The following is a 21235-nucleotide window of genomic DNA, read 5'->3' on the forward strand; positions in this document are numbered from 1 at the left end:
GTCACCAGCATCCCTCCACCCCCAGCCAAGCGCGGGTATCTCAGCGTTTTTTAGTCAGCCCTCTCAGACTGCCTCGCTACAGGGGGCGGGGCGATTCCTTAGCCTCGCCCCCTTCAGGGCCTCCAGTCAATCCCTGAGACAGCCGGGGGTAGGCGGAACTACAACAAGCACCCGCCCCTCGCCGGCGCTCAGCTAATCGGAAAGGGCGGGGTGTAAATTTCCCCGCTGACTCCGCCTACCCGCGCTGGGCAATTTAGAGCCGCGCGCCGGCGGGAATGTAAGATGGCGGAGTAGCAATGCGAAGTGCTTGGTACTGAGTCTCTGGGCCGACTCGGTTCGGGTCTCGGCAGCAGCAGCGATCACTAAGCAAAGAGTGCCTAGGGTAGTTGGCCAAGATGCCGAATATCAAAATCTTCAGCGGCAGCTCCCACCAGGACCTATCCCAGAAGATTGCCGACCGCCTGGGCCTGGAGCTGGGCAAGGTGGTGACTAAGAAATTCAGCAATCAGGAGACCTGGTGAGGATGAAGTTGGGACCCCAATCGGCCTCACCTGCCGGGGCGGCCAGGCGACACTTGGGCAGCAGAGGGTAGGGGGATGGGGCCACCGCGTGAGTTCCGAAGGGCCGGCTTTGGGGGCATAAGGGGCAGCTCTGTGGCAAGCGTGCCCCACGGGCTGTTTCCGTTATCTTACCTCTCGCGGGAGGGTCACGTTCATTCTCACCGTGCGGTTGGGTGGAGTCAAGATGGAGCAGGAGGCGAAGCTACTGGGTTTGAAGGCAAGGGCTGGAGGACCCAACGTGGGGATGGTGGCTGCCTAGAGCGGCTAGAGGGAAAACACGCCTAGGCTCGGCAGTGGGGACACGTGGCTTTGTCGCTTCGCTTTTGAGCCATTCAGACCAGATTGGGTTCTCTTCAGCTCTTAGACCAGCTTGCCTGGGAGATCCTACTGCGTACTGAGCCCTCGTAGTGCTTCTCCTAGAGTCTAAGAAGTAGCTTTTCAATTCGAAACGGTGTCGGTTGGATTTCCTGTTGAGGGAATTTGACGTTATGTACTGAGGGCGCCAAAATTAATACTGAGGACTTCCCTTCGATTGGCAAGCGTTGGCTTTTCACATCTTTAGACTAGGAGCCATACTTAAGTTAAATCTAGTCGCTCGGGTAAAATGATGCATTAACTTCATCCTGATTGCCAGCATCTCAGTTTGAGCCATCCAGAAAATCTTAGGGAACCTTAATTCTGGAATCCTTGACCTTCCCAAGTGTAGCTACTGGTACAGACAATACAAAAGCATATTTTTCAGTACCAAAGTCTATCCTGAACTTGCCCACTTCTAACGTTGTGCGGGGGATTTAGGAGACAGTTTTATCCCTGAATTTTAAGATAATCGAGAAAAGGTCATGGAGTGGAAGGCCGGGAATGCATAGAGCATTGCAATGAATTGTTTTCATTGCTTTGCTAATTAAATTTGCACCTTCCCCCCACTTCCACCGTGCTCCTGCACCTTGGGGCCATCTTAGAGATAGCTTGGTCACCTGATCCTTTCAATACCCCTTCCACCTAAACATAGCATCTTCTGGTTCTGTTAGGTGTTTTTTTGTGTTTCGTTGGTACCCTGTTGATCAAATCAGAGCAGTGCCCACAGTCTTACAGTCAGTCCTCTAAGGGGAAGTTTACACCAAACCTAATGAATCAGTTAAATTAGTGAAGATTGCTTTGAACATTTTTTTCCTAAATGCTTTTGTTCCCTTTTTTCTTTCTTTAAACTGTTTACCAAAGTGTAACTCCCCCTATCCTTTGTAGACCCTGCTGATAAAAGCATTCATCTGTAGTGGACAGCTTCCTTCTGGATGCTTGATCATTGTACCATTGGTTGTGATGCAAATGATAGTGCAAACACTGATGCCATCTGTAACCAGGCAGTACCTTAGTGGAAAGGCTAGCCGAGCTGCTGTCTTTAGCTTTAACCACAGCATTATGACTCATGGGCTGTAATAAAACAAAACAGGACCAGACTTTGCAAGTGGCACTACAGCTAGGGGGCAAGAATGATTTTCATTTAGAGGTTTTTTTGGTTCCCCTTAGAGAACTGTGACTATTAAGTCCTTTTCCTGTGCTTCATGAAAAAATACAAAGACTTTTTTTTCTTTGTGGACCCTCTGCCTGGTGCAACACATCAGGACCTGAGGCTATATTGGGAGTGGGGAGGGGGAGAACAGTTTAGTGTTCTACTGATTGATTTATCTGAATTTAGCAGGAGTCCCAATCTACTTCCCTGAGATAAAAGGCTGAATTCATTTTTAAACAACTGGACAGTAACATGCTTGGAAACATTGGATAAGCTTAAGCCCAATGTGGAAAATTGCTGACTGGTTAGGTTGCCTTGTTTCTGGCTTAATCATTAGCTTTTTGGTTCCTTAGATGTTCTGAAATCTTCATTGAACATAATCGAATATGTTGCTTATGGAGCTTCCCCTCACCTCCCTCCCCCAACCTTCGGCTTTTCTGCACTGCATAAGTGGTAACTGCTGCCCTGTGTGACTCTTGGGATCTAAAGGTCATGGACAGGGCAGCTCAGTGGGTGCTTTGGGTCATCAGATGGGGAACTGCAGAGCCCATCCTCAAATGAGACCGTTTTGCAGCAATTTGGCAGGATCTCAGGGGTTGATGCTCTCTTGAGTAGCTTTCTTCTGAAGTCAGGATCATCCTTTGCTGTCCAGTTTTTTGGTTTTTGTTTTTATATATAGATATAGATTTAATTAATTAATTTATGTATTTATTGGCTGCGTTGGGTCTTCCTTTGCTGTGCGCAGGCTTTCTCTAGTTGCGGCGAGCGGGGCCTACTCTTCGTTGTGGTGCGAGGGCTTCTCATTGCGGTGGCTTCTCTTGTTGCAGAGCACAGGGTCTAGGCGCGCAGGCTTCAGTAGTTGTGGCTCGCGGGCTCTACAGCACAGGCTCAGTAGTTGTGGCGCATGGGCTCAGCTGCTCTGAGGCATGTGGGATCTTCCTGGACCAGGGCTTGGATCAGGGCTCGGACCAGGGCTCGAACCCGTGTCCCCTGCATTGGCAGGCAGATTCTTTTTTTTTTTTTTTTAATTTTTATTTATTTATTTATTTATTTATTTATTTATGGCTGTGTTGGGTCTTCGTTTCTGTGCGAGGGCTTCCTCTAGTTGTGGCAAGCGGGGGCCACTCTTCATCGCCGTGCGCGGGCCTTTCATTATCGCGGCCTCTCTTGTTGCGGAGCACAGGCTCCAGACGCGCAGGCTCAGTAATTGTGGCTCACGGGCCTAGTTGCTCCGCGGCATGTGGGATCTTCCCAGACCAGGGCTCGAACCCGTGTCCCCTGCATTGGCAGGCAGATTCTCAACCACTGCACCACCAGGGAAGCCTGGCAGGCAGATTCTTAACCACTGCGCCACCAGGGAAGCCCCTGCTGTCCTGTTTTTGAGGAAACATACATACATATATGTGGGTGTATGACACATACAAATAGCTATGAGAGGTTAAAGGCTCAGGCTCTGGAATCAGAGAAGCTGGGTTTGAATCCTAAGCCTTTCTTTGCCTCAGTAATCTCATCTCTAAAGTAGTATCTACCCAGAGTCTATTGTGACAATTAAATGAGATAGGAGTAAAGTTCTTAGAAAATTGTCTAACAAATTCACAGTGTTGGTAAGGGGTGGTGATGGTATTGCAGAAAATGTGGAAAATATAGAAGAGGACAGAGGGGAGAAAAGACATCCCCAATAATTCCACCACCCAAGATAAACTTAACATTTTGATTTATGAACTTCCAGATGTTTGTTTATGTACTTTTTCAAAAGAGTAAGATAGGTTGTTTATAGCTTTCTTCACCCAGCAATATATTTTGAGTAGTTTCTCCTCTTAATATTTAGTCTACATGGTTTTAAATAGCTGTATAGTCTTGTCATGGTTTTACTATAATTTTAGATAACCAAGTTTCTATTAGATATTTAAAAGTTTTGATCTGATTCTTTTATATGAAAACTCTTGAATGTAAATCTTTTGACTGTTTCTGATTATTTCCTTAGGTTAAATATCTAGAAGGGGAATTACTGGGTTAAAGGGTATACACCACTTCTCAGGCTTTTTTTTTTTTTTTTTAATTTTTGGCTGAGTTGGGTCTTCCTTGCTGCGTGCGGGCCTTCTCTAGTTGTGGTGAGCGGGGGCTACTCGTTGCAGTGCACGGGCTTCTCATTGCGGTGGCTTCTCTTGTTGCGGAGCACGTGCTCTAGGCGTGCGGGCTTCAGTAGTTGTGGCACGTGGGCTCAGTAGTTGTGGCTCACGGGCTCTAGAGCGCAGGCTTGGTGTTGTGGTGCACGGGCTTAGTTGCTCTGCGGCATGTGGGATCTTCCTGGACCAGGGCTCGAACCCGTGTCCCCTGCATTGGCAGGTGGATTCTTAACCCCTGTGCCACCAGGGAAGTCCCTCTCAGGCTTTTTAATACTTATTGCCAAATTTGCTTTCAAGAAAAGTTGAACGAGTTCTGCTATCAGCAATGATGATATTAATAATAATTAATAAATAGTGAATGCTTAAAATGTGCTAGTTCCTATGCTGTGCACTTTATACACATCTAATATTTAATCCCCTCAACACTGCTCTGAGGAGTTACTCTTACTATCCCCATTTTATGGATGAAGGAACTAAGATTCAGAGGTTAAGTAACTTGCCCAACTCTGAGTATTTTCTTTACATTTTTTGCTGTTACAGTTTTCATCTGGCTTTTGAAACTTCTGAATGTACTAAATTTTTTTTATTGAGGTATAGTTGATGTACAATATTATATAAGTTTCATGTGTACAACAAAGTGGTTCACAATTTTTAAAGGTTATATTCCATTTATAGTTATTATAAAATATTGGCTATATTCCCTGTGTTGTACAATATATCCTTATAACTTATTTATTTTATACATGGTAGTTTGTACCTCTTAAATCCCCTACCCTTATCTTCCCCTTCCCCCTTCCCTCTCCCCACTGGTAACCTCTGGTTTGTTCTCTATATCTGTGAGTCTGTTTCTTTCTTGTTATATGTACTAAATTTCTGGACTCAGTTCTCTTCAATATTGTTAAATAACTTTGGTTTATTTGGTTACTCTGGATAGGCTGATAGGGGGATGACTTTAACCTTGGTTGCCTAGGATTTTCCTAAGAACTATAACCTTTGTTAGTTAATCCCATGTGTTTTGCACGTGCCAACATCCATCTAAATTCTTGAGATTTTCTTAAGAATACCACCAATCAAAAGGCACTTTTAGATTCAGTTTATTTCCTTTTTATGTTTAACACTTTGTGCTTGTCAGACGCAATTATGTCTGATGCTAAAGGAAAGGGTAAAGGAGAAGCCAGTTTTTCTCACTCGATGGACATAGCCAGTCATCTGGCCTCCCCAGAACAGCTGGGAGAATCATTGGCCCAAAGCCATTTGGAGGACATACCATTAGCTAGAGGGAAAGAACAAGGATTGTTACCCTTTCAGTTGCTAAACCAGGTCTTTCCACCTGGTAGATGATTTTTTTTAATATATATATATATATTTATTTATGTATGTATTTATGGCTGTGTTGGGTCTTCGTTGCTGCGTGCCGGCTGGCGCTACTCTTCGTTGCGGTGGTAGATGATATTAAGAGCAAACAGGTTTCAGGCACACCATCAATTCTTCTACCATCCATCACTGCCTAACTTATCATCTCTTAGAGGAAACCATAAGAATAATATTAAGGTTTTTTTTGGATTCACTGAACTGTTTATTGACCGAGCTGTATAATCTAAGTGTACTTCATGGGCTTTTTTAAAGGCTTTATGCAAGTCTGTACATCGTAGTACTAACTGGAGGGAAAGATTGGTCTTGATTAGTGAGATTAGAATTATGTACAGTAAAACAAGGCAGTGTCCTAGTTTATGTGTACCACTTTATTTTTAATATAGTTAAATAACTTTTTTAAGTTATTAGATGCATGTCTGGTCATAACATCCTTCTGTGCTTGAGGGTATGTGCTAGTCCTAAGTGTGGCTTTGGGAAACGGCTGCACTGTTGGTTGCTTATTAGGTGATATAATACAAAAATGGTACTGGTGATTGTTAGGTGGTGAGCTGGTGACTTTTTTTAAGAATTACTTTTCAAACCTTATGTGATGTTAGAATATACTTTTTAAAAAAATCACTTCTACTAAAGTTATGTATTTAGCAAATGCTCTCTGATGTTTAAGTTGGCAGTGAAAATTTAATTTTGTAATTATTACCTTACCTGCTTTCAAGAAAGGATTTAAAGTGTTTCATGATAGTCACAGGTACAAAAAGTTTAAGTAGATACATCAGAAGCCTGTTAGAACAAAGGACTATAGTAATTGTGCCAAGAATTTGGCATAAAGTGATTACTGAAGTTGATTTAGTGTTACTTTAACTGTATCCCTTGGCTTCCCGGCAGCCAAAGGGATAAAGGCATATGCAATGGATTATGTAGTTCTCATTTTCATAAAACTCTTTAGATACTTCCAGGCACAAAATTCTACGAATTTTATGGGTGGGATCCTTAAATAATGATGCCGAGTAACATAATGAACAATGTAAGCAATTTTGTGAATATTTTTTATATTGACTTTGGTAGTTGAGGCATTTGTAAAAAGAGATAAGCCACCATGGTCTTAAATATGTTGTTTTCTGGTCTTACTTGATAATAAGACAGCTTTAGAGTAGATAATTAGCCCATCCCTTATACTGTCTTGGATCAATTATCAAACTGCTCTTCCCTGGCTCCTAATCAAACAGTCTGACTGGTGAGTGAATGTCTGGAGCACAGATGATATTCTGTGTTCTTGACTGGAACAAGAGCCATAGGTTTCCCACACCAGGTGTAGAGGACACGATTGGCTTTTTATTGGCAATCAATATGCCTGACTTTTGTGCTCCCCCAGAGAAGTGGAGAGCTTGGTCGAGGAGGTGAGGTGGCAGGGGGGCAGGGCGTGAAAAATAAAATAAAATAAAATAAAATAAAATTTTCTTGAAAAATAAAATAAAATTTCTTCAGTTTTGAAGTTGCTGGATATTTGAAGTACTCAGTCAGGGCCCTAGAGTTGTGCGCCATAAAACACAGAAGGGGGCTTTCCTGGTGGCGCAGCGGTTGAGAATCCGCCTGCCAATGTAGGGGACACGGGTTCGAGCCCTGGTCCGGGAAGATCCCACATGGTGCGGAGCAACTAGGCCCGTGTGCCACAACTACTGAGCCTGCGCTCTGGAACCCGCGAGCCACAACTACTGAGCCCACGTGCCACAACTACTAAAGCCCATGCTCCTAGAGCCTGTGCTCCGCAACAAGAGAAGCCACCGCAATGAGAGACCTGAGCACCGCAATGAAGCGTAGCTTCCGCTCACTGCGACTAAAAAGAAAGCTCGTGCGCAACAATGAAGGCTCAACACAGCCAAAAATAAATAAATACAATAAATAAATTTATAAAAAACAAAAACAAAAAACACAGAAGAGACTCGGCCTGGAACCTCTCAAAGGGCAGGCAGCGTTAGTAAAGGAGATCTGGAAGTCCCTTGAAACTCCTGCAGCCTCTTGTTCGGGCCCACCATAGTGAGGAACTTGCAGAGCAGGCTCACCTCCACAAGGTGTTATTTAGTCCTGTCCATTTGAGTGGTTTTTAAAAAAATTTAACATGTAATCAATATAAAAAAATCGGTATCTTTTTTTATTTTATTTATACCAGCTTCACGGTAAGGTGTGGTATTTCACACTTACTGCGCATCTCAGTTCACCCCCTCAGTCACACTAGCCGCATTTCAAGTGCTCAACAACCACTCGAGGCCAGTGACTCCCTTATTGGACAGTGACGCTCTAGGGCCTACACTTTGGATAGCATGCAAGTTGCTCTTCCAGGAAGCCCTCCCTGGCCCTCTCGTGCCTGTCCATTTGAGTTTAAAACAATGTCTCCAGAAAGCAATTTTGGCATTAGCATAGTTGACATTGCTGACAGATTCACTTGTTTCCTAAGGCTGATCTTGGTGATTAATAGATGTCTGTTCAGCTGTGTCTTGGGGTCCACAAAATTGCTGTTCGGTTCATCATGTTGCTCAGCATCACTATTTCAGGATCCCGCCGTAAAATTCTTTGTAGCCATTGCATCCTGGTGGACCCATCAAGTTGTACCTCCACCTAAAATTAAATATCTGTCAGCTGGGTATCTGTAAAAGGGTATGAGCAGATCTGTCAAAACCTTTTGAAGAAACACGTTGGACCCACTTACCTGTAGTGTGAGGTGAGTTACTTTGTGAGGGACGATAAACCTCAGTCTTCTAAATTTTCACAATAGCAGGCCTGCAGAAGGTTCATAAGTGAGCAGATGCAAGAGGCAGCCTAATCCTGAGTGGTATTCATTCATTCATTCTTCCTGTTATAAAACATTTCAAACATATACAGAAGTAGAGAGAATAGTAAATGATTTCCCTGCCATGCACCCATCACCCAGTTCAGCAGTTATCAATTCACGGCTAATCTTGTTTCATTTATTATTCCCCCTCCCCCCGCCCCCCCCCCCCCCGCAACTGGATTATTTTGAAGCAAACCTTGGTATTATATCATATCACCCATATATATTTCATTAACCACAATACCATTTTCTTGCCTGAAACAAATCAACGGTAATCTCTTAATATCAAATAATTAGCCAGTATTCACATTTGTCTCATAAATGTGGGTTTTTTAAACAATTTGCTTGAATTGGTATGCAAATAAGGTCCATACAGTGCAATTGGTTGATTTTTTTTTAATGTATTTATTTATTTATTTGGCTGCATTGGGTCTTCGTTGCTGCACGTGGGCTTTCTCTAGTTGCGGTGAGCGGGGGCTACTCGTTGCGGGCTTCTCATTGTGGTGGCTTCTCTTGTTGCGGAGCACGGGCTCTAGGTGCGCAGGCTTCAGTAGTTGTGGCACGTGGGCTCAGTAGTTGTGGCTCGCAGGCTCTAGAGCGCAGGCTCGGTAGTTGTGGTGCACGGGCTTAGTTGCTCTGCGGCATGTGGGATCTTCCGGGACCAGGGCTTGAACCCCTGTCCCCTGCATTGGCAGGCGGATTCTTAACCACTGCGCCACCAGGGAAGTCCCTCTCAGAATTTATTTATTTATTTATTTATTTGGCTGCATTGGGCCTTAGTTGCAGCATGTGGGATCTTCATTGCAGCATGCGAGATCTTTCGTTGCAGTGCATGGGCTCTTCATTGCGGCACACGGGCATCTCTCTAGTTGTGCGTGGGCTTCAGAGTGCAAGGGCTCAGTAGTTGTGGTATGCGCGGGCTCTCTAGTTGTGGCACGCAGGCTCTAGAGTGCACGGGCTTAGTTGCCCCGCAGCATGTGGGATCTTAGTTCCCTGACCAGGGATCGAACCCGCTTCCCCTGCGTTGGAAGGCATATTGTTAACCACTGGACCACGAGGGGAGGCCCCAAGAGCTAACTTTTTGTTTCAGTGGTTTTTCTCTATTGTTTTACTGTCTTTAACTTCATTGGTTCTTGCTCTTATGTTTATATTTTCTTCTGCTTACTTTGGGTTTATTTTGCCCATTTTTCAGTGCCTGAAGGTTTACCTCCAAACATCCCGAACAAACGTGTTTTCCTCTTTGTTCTGGCTACCAGGAATCTCAACTTCCCTGTTCTAATTGGTTTCTGGTTTGATTTTTACCATTTGCTTTTATTTTTCTTGCTTTACAATATAAGCTAACCCCATTTTTAAAAAAGTAGGATCCTGGGATTGGAGACTCGGTGCTTTCACTGCCGAGGGCATGGGTTCAATCCCTAGTCGGGGAACTAAGTAACAATTGTTACTTGGATTGGAAAGGAATAAATTTTAAATAATAATTAGCTCTTATATCAGCTTCTGGCAATGGAATTACTTCCTGTTGAAGAAGTTTTTCTCTTCATCAGTACAGGTTATCAACTGTTCTGGTCTACTTGCCTACACACGCTACACACGCATGCATGCCCGTACACCCACACACACCCCCCACCTCACCTAGAGGATTAATTGGGGAAATGGTGTTGCTTTGAGGTGTCACTGAGGTTATTATTTTTTAATAAGTTATTCTTGGTAAGGATCCAAGTATGAATATTAAAACTTTCATTTTATGGTAAAATATAGCCTTACTCCATAATTAGAGTAACTTCCTGTGGAATTTTTAAAAATAAGAATTACTAATTGGACCAGAGTACAGTTAGCATAGAATGAAGGCAGGGACCACATCTGTTCTCCGTCATGTCCCTGGCACCAAGCAAAGTGATTGGCGATGAACATTTAATATTTGTTCAGTGAACTGCCAAAGTGGTAGATGTAGTACTATCTTCTGTAGAAGGCATCATTATAGAATGGTAGTGATTCATTCCTTGTATGAGCTTTCTACTTCTTTTGTTATATGTGGATTGTGACAGTCATAGATGCTATATCAGATTTGCATTCAATATATGAAATGAGATACAGCCTGCTTACTGAAATTATAGTCCAGTTACTTCTAAGTGCCTTAGCCAATCTTTTTCATGTCATGTCACCTATAAAAGCAGGTAATATCTGTATAGTACACTGGAGTAAACTGAGGCAGTAAACTGTTTTGTTAGAGGGACTCCTCTGGGGAATCTCCTGAAGTCTGAGGGGATCAAGTCCACATGCAGCTGTAACCCATTCATAGCATACTAGTGGGGAAGCTGTGTTTTTTAGACCTTACTGTCTGTAGACATACAGTATAGTGCTTTAAAATCTATTGTTTTTGTTGTCCTTCCTTTTCCTGTAGTGTGGAAATTGGCGAAAGTGTGCGTGGAGAGGATGTCTACATTGTTCAGAGTGGCTGCGGTGAAATCAACGACAATCTAATGGAACTTTTGATCATGATTAATGCCTGCAAGATTGCTTCAGCCAGTCGGGTTACTGCAGTCATCCCATGCTTCCCTTATGCCCGGCAGGATAAGAAGGATAAGGTAGGCACGGAATCTCTGTTTTTTTCTTTAATTCTTTTTTTAAAATCAGGGGAAGCAGGAGCACTTGCCCAAAGTCAAAAAACTTCCTTAATTATCAAATGTATATTTAGAGGATATTATTTTTTTTATCTTAGGCATTACCTGATTTTCAAAACAATTGGCGTGATTGGTTTGTATAAAGCAACACATTTGCAGTCTGTCTGTTTTATTCCAGTCATATGTATGTGACTCTTGGCTAACTCACTGCTATTTTTTCATTGTATCAGCAAGACTAAGCACCAGCTCCCATGGAGTAGAATATTTTTTTAAACTATGGTAGCTCCTCTGGGACCCTCTTGGTTCTAGTTGTGACCTCTTCATATAACTTGAAGTCAGTTACATGAATACTTGGTCTCATTACACACGCGCGCACACACACACACACACACACACATCTCACCTTATTTGGAGTATTAGAGGATAAAGCATATATGTAAAACTTTGCAGGTCTGTTGTAATTGATGCCCAAATTTTACATACAATGCCTGGGAGAAGGCCAGATATTTTTATTTCAGTAAAATACAGTGCTCCTACAGAGTAGAGTAAAGGACATGGGCCTTGCTATTTTATGGTACAGCCAGGTGTGTTTACCTGTTATTAAAGGGGGTTGAGGTTACTGGAACGTTGGCCTCCGGATGAGTAAGGGAGTGGTGTAATTTATAAAATAAAACTATAATTTCCATCCTGTGATGTGTCTTTAAATGTTGACACGTTAGATGTTACACAGGTTTGAGTATGTATGTGTTAAAAGAGATTTTAATAAAATTCTTTCAAAAAAGATTTGTAAAGTCTGCCTAATTTAAATAATGGAGCATTGGAAACACTTGAATAGGCAGAAAATATGTACATGAAGAAAAAGAAAGGTAGGGAAGGTATTTTCTTTTCTGAAATATGTATCTTGATTTGGAAAAATGATAATCCACTTCATATTTGTGCCAGATTGTGATGTACTCAAAGTCAGTGGCTATGTCACTTTTTATGAATTTCCTGGTAGCACAGTACCTTAAACACAGTAGGTGCACAGTAAATCAGTGCTTCTTGAGCAAATGAATTGTTTCTCAAATTGGCTTTTTTTTTTTTTTTTTTTCTTTCCTCCCCTCCATTTAGAGCCGGGCTCCAATCTCAGCCAAGCTTGTCGCAAATATGCTCTCTGTAGCAGGCGCGGATCATATTATCACCATGGACCTGCATGCTTCTCAAATTCAGGTATCAGTGGAAGCTGAGTATTAGCTTAGGGATTATTAGGGATTAGAAAGGGGGTAGGAGAGGACTGAATGCTGGAAACCGTAGGGAAGCAAAAACTGCCCAAGTACAGCTCAAATAAACTAGACATTGATGACATTTTCAACATCCTCCCCTTAAGCATAGATCATGATCTTAGTCACGTGGGGTGGTTGCACAGGGAGGCCGTCTGGGATTCTGGGAAGCATGTAGGCTTTGGCATCAGACTTAGTTTGAATACTGGCTCTGACAGTTTGAATACTGGCTCTGACACTAACTAGCTTTGTAACCTTGGGCAGGTTATTTAACTTCTCTGAACACACACTGCTTTGTTATTGTGAGTATCAAATAAGATATTAAATTCATAGTATAACGCCTGGCTCATGAAAGATACGAAATAAATGGGAGCTGTTATTGTCATCATTAAACTTAGAGCCATAGATATTGGAACCTACTTTCTATCCTAAACAGAGTTAGGGGAGCAGAATACCACCTTATAGTTTATACTTTTTAAAGAGACTTTGAAATCATTATCATTGGAGGCTTCTGGGAATTCAGTGAGATATAGGACAGGTGATTATACCCATTTCATAGAAGAGGAACAGATTAGTTGTGAAATACAACTAATCTGTAGCAACTAGTGTTAGAACGCAGATCTCCTGACTTCTAGTTACTGTGACCATTTATTGTAAATGGCTTCCATTAAGTTTATATACCATAGCATCTCTAACTGGTTTACCAGTTAGTTTTTGCTCCTTAACAAACCAGCCCAACATTTAGTGGCGTAAGGTAGTAAGCATTTATTGCCTCGTGGGTCTGCACGTTGGCTGGGTAGTTCTGGTCTTGGCTGGACTTGGCCGTTTTTCCCAAGAGCTCGCTCATGTGCCTGTGGTCAGTTGTGGTGTAGCCGAGGCCTGGCTTTGCCCGTCGTGGCTGGGCTCTCTTGCACAGCCCGAATTCGAGGAGGCTGCTTTTACAGTCTGCCATGCCGGGCATGCCTTCTGATCAGTTTGAATGTTGCAGTAAAGTATTCTGTGGGCAAGTTACTATTCTCTTTGTGTTCATTATTTGTAAATGGAAGAGAAGGGAAACAAGCAAAACTGACCCAGCTTCTTTCTTTCTCTAGGGCTTTTTTGATATCCCAGTGGACAATTTGTATGCAGAGCCAGCTGTCCTCAAGTGGATAAGGGAGAACATCTCGGAATGGAGGAACTGCACGATTGTCTCACCCGATGCTGGAGGAGCTAAGAGGTATGGTTGAAAGTCATGTTATTCCCAACGTACTGGGGAAAAGCTTTCAGACAGTTGTGTCAGAAAACGATGTTTCTCTACTGAAGTGAGTTTTTCTCTTCTTGAAGTATAGTTGATTTACTATGTTGTGTTAGCATCAGGGGTACAGCAAAGTGATCTGAAAAGGACTATATATATATACACATACATATATGTATATACATATATATATGTGTATATGTGTATATATATATGTATGTGTATATATATATGTATAGTCTTTTTCAGATTCTTTTCCATTATAGGTTATTACAAGATATTGAGAAGTGACAGTTTTTAAGTACTTGGATGTGCCGGTAGCTAGGGCATGGGCTGGATATGGTTTTACTCACTCCTCTTCTACTGGCCTGAGTCACTACCTGAAAGACAGCAGAGGTGCACGAAATAGTCTGGCATCGTGGGCTTGACCATAACCCAACAGTGACTCAGCGCTGCAGGTCTAGCAACAGCGCTGTGACCCATCAGGAGGGGGAGGAATTTGGTTTTCTAATGAATGGCACCTGCTATCGAAGCCCATGATAATAGTGAACAAGTAAGCTTTTACATACCTCCAAACAGTTGGTTAAACCGTTTTGATCCTTTAGATTAAAATATTAATCAGGAAGGAAAAGAAAGTGTGGTGATTTTATTTAAGCCAAGCTCTGAACATTCTAAACAAACTGATTGCCAGGGATTGCCAGTTGCAGGGCTTCAGCTCACGTGGTGCAGACTAAGAGCTTTTCATTTCTTTAGCGGCTCACTCGTTAGTAATGCATTCAAAAGCGTGACACATGTTCTTCTTGTTGTGGAAATAGAATGAAGAGCTACAAAACACAGATGATTAGGAAACGCGAATTCAGATCTTTGCAAAAGCCATTCAAATCTTCAATGACTGTTTCTCAACAACCTCTTTATTTCAGGAACTTCAACAGAACTGATAAGCTGAGAGCTTGAGTTCTGTTCTCCAGCCAGATGTATGGCTTTGTGAGTCCCTTGTCGCTAGTTACCATCTGTAATACTAGAGATGGAACCTAAAACACATCCCCCTCATGGTGCTTGTCATACTTGTGAAAATCATCTTCCACAGAGACTTAGAAAACAGTCACATTTGAAATAAGTAATCAAGCACGATTTTCTTTCCAAAGTTGGGTACAGGAAAACTGCCTTCAGTAGATGGTTTATTGCTAAATGATTTTGTTTGTTTGTTTATAATTTTCTTTTTGTGATGAAATATTTTCAAAGTGAATGGCTATCACGTCTGTCTCGGCAGGGCTTTTGGACTAGGTAGAGATTCCTGTGTGATTGTGACTTGCACGTAGTTCTCCCGTCAAGGATATAGGGAGTGACTTTTTTGAGCCCTTTACACTTTGTCAGTCACTGAGTTTGTTGGCCATTGAGTGTGGACGGTTTGGGATGCTTGAACTAAGTGATCATGCATTTGCCTTGGCTAAGTAATCATTCCAAGCAGATTGATAACTTTTTTTTTTTTGGCTGCGCCGTGCGGCATGTGGGATCCTAGTTCCCCGACCAGGGATCGAACCTGTGCTCCCCACTTTGGGAGCGCAGAGTCTTAACCACTGGACCACCAGGGAAGTCCCAGATTGGTAACTCATGTTGTTATGTGCCCACGCAGTAGGAAAGGAGAGCACAGGGTATGGGTTGTTTAGATCAGGTGTAAATGTTGCCTAGGTTGTGGTCCAAATCTTGTTTGTCCTTTATTATATGGTCACAGGTTCTCCCTTATTCAGCACAAACTCGAGATATGTGACCATAGCCACAAGGGAAATAGGACATAATGCTCTGGTTGGATCAGTATTACATTAAAAAACAAAACGCAAAGCACAGGCCTCTTCATGCATAAGAAGGATGGCATGGTGGAGCGTGGCCATACGTGTCACTGGGGCACCACAGTCATATACACTGAATGGATTGCTGTTTGAGTGATTACATGGTACTTTGTCACCAGAAAGATTTATTTTCTATCCCACCTTCTAGTCTGGTTTGTATTGCCTTGTAATTTTAAAAAAAGGAATTCTGTTTTGATTTGGAGGTGCTTTGAGCTGTACAGCAAGATGCCTGGTTTGCCCAGTTAATTGGTAAAACTTTTTTTCTAGCAGTCCTTAAAGGAATTCCCAAGCTTGGTGTCCAGGTACAGTTGACATTGACGGTTGGTGGATCACTGAGGGGAGTGTGATGAGGGCGTGGGCATTGGAATGGGCTGGGTACCGCTCCTCTCCCACCAAGTTCAGGTTCACTTCTCACCACATCCGCATGTCAAATTGGGGTGATCTACACTCCCGGCATTAGTTAACCAAGTCATCTCTCTCTCCCCTTTTGCTGCCAGTCTAGTAAACGAACATGCGCTAGCATTCATTATACCGCCTCCTGGGACTGGTGAGGGTGTCCGTCTTCCCCTACGGTAACCCAGAATGAATTGTAATCTAAGTTTGACTAATACATTCATAAACTGCTCTCAGGATATGGAGGCATTAGTCTATGAAACCCAGTTTGTGATGCCAATCAATTCCGGTAGCTTTCTTCCAACCCTGGGAACTGTTGGGTTTCAAGGAGTATTCTCCCCCAGAAAACAAGCCCATCCTTTAGTTCCTTTCTTTGTCCTAAGACACACACACACACACAGGCACACGCACACGTTTTAACTGTGAATACCCTGTGTTGCAGAGTGACCTCCATCGCAGACCGGTTGAATGTGGACTTTGCCTTGATTCACAAAGAACGGAAGAAAGCTAATGAAGTGGACCGCATGGTGCTAGTGGGAGATGTGAAGGACCGGGTGGCCATCCTCGTGGATGACATGGCTGACACCTGTGGTACAATCTGCCATGCAGCTGACAAGTGAGTGCCTAGTGGTGGGGCTGGGGGTTAGAAGTAAAAAGCTAACTGCTGTCTGAATGCCCTAAGCCTGCTGATTCTCTTTGGAACTGAATTGAGGACATGATAACTAGCTTTCTTTTGTCACCCTAGGCTAAAATTGCAATGCATGTAAATTGATAAGTATTATTTTTTTCTCTAGATTTTCTTAGTTTTATTTTTCCTTGTTATTGTGCTAAACTTTATGTAACATGAAATTTGCTGTTTTAACCATTTTTAAGTGTGCAATTCAGTGGCATTAGTTGCATTCACAATGTTGTGCAACTGTCACCACTATATTTCCAAAATTATCTCATCACTCTAAGTATTCTACTTTTGATAGTATTTTTAAAAAGATTTATTTATTATTTATTTTATTTATTTTTGGCTGTGTCGGGTCTTAGTTGCGGCACGCAAGATCTTCCTTGAGGCACACGGAATCTTTTGTTGTAGCGCACGGGCTCTTCATTGTGGTGCATGGGCTTCTCTCTAGTTGTGGCGTGCGGGTTTTCTCTTCTCTAGTTGTGGCGTGTGGGGTCCAGAGCGCGTGGGCTCTGTAGTTTGTGGCATGCGGGCTCTAGTTAAGGCGCGCGAGCTCAGTAGTCGTGGCACATGGGCTTAGTTGCCCCGTTGCATGTGGGATCTTAGTTCCCTGACCAGGGATTGAACCCATGTCCCCTGCATTGTAAGGGGGATTCTTTACCACTGGACCACCAGGGATGTCCCTTGATAGTTTTTTAAAACAAGTTAAGGTAAGAACTCCATATGCCTGAGGAGACAGAAATAGATTCTCATATTTATATTTTACCTAAGGTAGAATCCCTGGCCTTACCTTTTGACTGTTCATTTTCGCTGCTACTACCTTCATTCGTATTCCTTCTCATCGTTTGCGTGCACTGTTCTGAATTGCTGTCCCTCTGTTCTCTGCTGACAGTCACCAGTCTCTTACCTCCCCAGTCCATCTTTCACATTGCCACCCTACTCGCTTATCTTCCTAAAACTAAGACTAGATTCCCCTCATGCCTCCTTTAAAACCTTAAGTGGCTCCCCACTGCTTATAATCCAAGCCGGTATGGACAGCATTGTTTTTCATAATTTGTTCTTTAAATCTCCAGGTATCCGTACCTTGCACAGTGCCTAGCATATATATATAATAGACGCTTTAAAAAAAGACTTGTGTGCTCTCCTGGTTTGGATCCTGGAGTATACATTTATAAAACTCCTTTTATCATATTAGTAAGTTAACGCTAATTGCTCTTAACAGATCAACTCCCTGAACGCGGTAAAGTTTCTTTCTTGTTCATGGCATGCTCCAACGCAAGTATTCCCCTTTCAGTCTTGGGGCGCTGCATCTTTAACATTTCCATTTTGGCCAGCCAGAAAGGGCAAGGAGCATGGAGGATCACCCATGGGAGATTTTACAAGCCTCTGTCCACATTTAGGTAGCCAGAATTAAGTCACATGGCCACACCTAACTATGCAAGGGAGGCTAGGAAATGTCCAGCTGTGTGCTAGGAAGAAGAGACAGATTTTGTTGAGCATAGCAGTCTGTGCCACAGACCTTCTACACTAATCCAGACCTATTCAGATAAGTTCTTAGTCTGTTTCTCTCTCCTTGCTATCGACTGAATTGTATCACCCTAAAATTCAGCCCTAACCCCCAGTGTGATGGTGTTTGGAGATGGGACCTTTGGGAGGTTATTAGGTTTAGGTGAGGTCATGAGGGTGGGGACCTCATGATGATATTGGTGCCCTTATGAGAAGAGACACCAGGGAGCTCCCTCCCAACCCCACCCCCCATTCCCCCTCTTGGTCTATGCACACAAAGAGGTCATGGAAGCATGTAGCGAGACGGTGGCCACCAACAAACCAAGAGAAGAGGTCTCAGAATGAAACCTACCTTGCTGACACCTTGATCTTAGACTTCCCAACCTCCAGAAACAAGTGAGAAATAAAATTCTGTTTAAGCCATCCAGTCTGTGGTATTTTGTTATGGCAGCCCAGGTTGACTAAGACATTCTTCTTCCCTAACTCGGATTTTATAGTGACAAGTAAGATTACTCCTAATCAACTCTGCTTTTTCCTCTAGACTTCTCTCAGCTGGAGCCACCAGGGTTTATGCCATCCTGACTCATGGAATCTTTTCTGGCCCAGCCATTTCTCGCATTAATAATGCATGCTTTGAAGCAGTAGTTGTCACCAATACCATACCTCAGGAGGATAAGATGAAGCATTGCTCCAAAATACAGGTGAGGCTGAGATTCTTGCAAAACAAGACTCCACTGAGTATTTGGGAGGTGGTTACATGTGTTGAATTAGGTGTCTGGGTGGGTTCTAAAGATTTCCTCCTTTGCTCTCAAGGCTTAGTCATCAGGATCTGTGACCCAAAAGGAAAAAGATCACGTGTCTAAAAATTCAAACAGCTAGACCTAGAATCTCTGGAGGATGGAGCCCAGGATTCTACATTTTAACAGGCTCTCCCAGTGATTGTGATACACACTCAAGTTTCCAGGTCCATGCTTTACAGTTTGTGTGTATCACTCTTAACTATTGGCCCCTGCAAACATAATGTGAAACCTTTAAACTGATGGTATGCTCCTTAGAACTTCAGTGTTTCTCACAGCGTGCTCTGGAAAGCACCTAAGTTAATCACCTAGGGTTCTCGTTAAAATGCAGATTCCTTTACTCTATCCAGGGCCTACAAAACCAGAGGTCATGGGACCGGGACTTTAATTTCCCCAGGTAATTGTCAGACAATAAAATTTGAGTGCTATTGCACTAAAAGAACAAGGCCTTGCTTAATTAAAAATATGTACAGTAATCCATTCGCTTTCCATTAGAAATATGGAAATATAATCCACTAGAAATATGTGGAATTGGAAGGTTGATGTCATTCTTAAGGATTTCTTTTTCAGCTTAAATATTCTTTTTTCATTCCTAAGAATTTTTAAATGCCAGCTTACCACCATCTTGGTGAGTCTGAGTCAGAGTTTTTCCTCCATAAGCATTTTGACTCTTTCCCAAGTGGTTGGTTATATTTAAAATGTGGGTATGAAGAGCAGCTGGCTATGGGCTCCCTTGGGGAAACAGCACAGTGCAGCAGTCTTAAGAGGAAGGACCCTCATTGGGCTGCTCATCAGTGTCTGCAAACTGGCCAGTCAGTCATCTCTGTCTGTATGATACTAACCTGATGCTTGCCTTGCCCTCCTAGGTGATCGACATCTCCATGATCCTTGCAGAAGCCATCAGGAGAACTCACAATGGGGAATCTGTCTCCTACCTGTTCAGCCATGTCCCTTTATAATAGAATAAGTTCCGAGGCTTTTAAAAAATAAAGTGAGTCCCGCCCCTTATTTTCCTTTGGTATTTGATGAAAAATCCAGCAGAAACCCAGCTTGTTACAGTGTAGCTTTCTACATCCCACATCAGGTATATGAGTGTTTCTCCTACATTAGAGAAAGATTGAGGTTAACTGCTGGGATTTCCTACCTGTATTGTCTCGTCCTGGCTTCTTTGATCTTGTGAGCCTTGCAGCTTTAACTACAGCTCAGCTGCTACAAGATGTCAGACTTTGGAAAAAGTTGTGTAAGGGTGTCTGAATGTGTTTGGGGAAGCTCAGACTACTTTGCATGTGAATGCTTCAGCGCCCCCCCCAACCCCCGAACTTGTGACAAGTTCTCTAAAGTCTGTATTAAATTCCAGCATGAGCCTGGGGCAGCCTGAACCCAGCTCTGGTTGCTGAGCCCCTCTAAGGCTGGAGCAGCTCTAGGGCAGGAGCCTGAGGGGAGGCAACCCACCATGCAACAAATGCTTCTTGGGAGGAAAAAGCCTGATCCATCACCCTTTGCTTGGATTCTGTCAGTTGGATTCTCCTTTGTCCCTGTTCCTTTCCATTTGGCCTGACCTTCTTTTCCTGGCCAAATATCAACTTGGTCCGAAGTGATCATTGTGCCATAGTCTTCTGGAAAGCAAACTCGCTTCCTACTATATAATCTATAACAATTTACATGAGATTATTTCGCTGTAGCTTAATCTTCCTTAGCCCACTACCACTGCGGTAGTAGGTTTTAGGTGGTGTTGTAGTGCCTTTTGATTAATTTAACTGTTTAACTGTCATCTTTCTTCCTTGGATCTATTTGACCTCTCAGATGACCTGAGATTTCTGTTAAAAAGATTGATGTCACTGTCTCTTGTAGAAGAAACTAATAAAGTTTCTATTTGATTGTGGGTCTGTATCTGTACTGGTCTCTCTGCCAAAGCTTTGGTTTAGGTGTCTTGGCTGCCCAATGATAGCTCTTACTTCTTTGTTTCCGAGCTATTAACTGCATTGAGTAGACACGGCAGCGGTTTTATTCAACTGTAAGACCTTAAGCTGTCTGGGGTTAACTCAGAAGTAGATGTAGTGTAATTCTGTGCATTATACCTGAATTACAGGCTGTATAATGCCTGTTGGATCTCCGGTTCTTATTCCTGGTGATAGGAATTAGGTATTTTCTCAGAGGAAGAGAGTAGTTTCTACACTTTATTCATTTTGAGCCAGTTTTGCCAAATGTGATAAGACTTCCTTCCATCAGTAGTTGACACACATTTAGCATTTAATTTCAGCCCTTCTAATTATAACACATTCCAAAATGTTAAGTGAGTTTCTTTCTGCGTCGTCAAATAAGGACACTGACTTTTTGGGATGCTAAATGCTTCTGGAGCTTTGTGAAGAGTGCGCCCTTGTCTTTGAAGCCTGGTTCTGCTTTTGTTTTTGCTTTATGTTGAATATTGGGATATTTACAATGATCTTTTGAAAAAAGTGATTGGAAAGGGACTGAATTGAGCTATGAAATGTGTTCTTTTGACCCTCTAGCCCT

General features: G+C 42.8%; 1 protein-coding gene across 1 annotated transcript; it reads left to right on the forward strand.

Moving 5' to 3' along the window:
* The first annotated feature begins 240 nt into the window (after positions 1 to 240).
* On the forward strand, positions 241 to 19729 carry PRPS1 (phosphoribosyl pyrophosphate synthetase 1). The gene is made up of 7 exons (XM_082447699.1): positions 241 to 517; positions 10793 to 10976; positions 12123 to 12221; positions 13363 to 13487; positions 16188 to 16361; positions 18466 to 18625; positions 19588 to 19729. Exons 1-7 carry the CDS (start codon positions 396 to 398, stop codon positions 19678 to 19680), a joined length of 957 nt encoding a protein of 318 aa, XP_082303825.1. The 5' UTR covers positions 241 to 395; the 3' UTR covers positions 19681 to 19729.
* Positions 19730 to 21235: the final 1506 nt, after the last annotated feature.

This window comes from Balaenoptera physalus (assembly GCF_965194825.1).
Source record: "Balaenoptera physalus genome assembly, chromosome: X".
NCBI lineage: Eukaryota > Metazoa > Chordata > Mammalia > Artiodactyla > Balaenopteridae > Balaenoptera > Balaenoptera physalus.

Coding starts and splice junctions, on each gene's coding strand:
- PRPS1 (XM_082447699.1), top strand. CDS start 396: ATGCCGAATATCAAAATCTTCAGCGGCAGCTCCCACCAGGACCTATCC. Junction 518..10,792: donor TTCAGCAATCAGGAGACCTG/GTGAGGATGAAG, acceptor CTTTTCCTGTAG/TGTGGAAATTGGCGAAAGTG. Junction 16,362..18,465: donor ATCTGCCATGCAGCTGACAA/GTGAGTGCCTAG, acceptor TTTTTCCTCTAG/ACTTCTCTCAGCTGGAGCCA.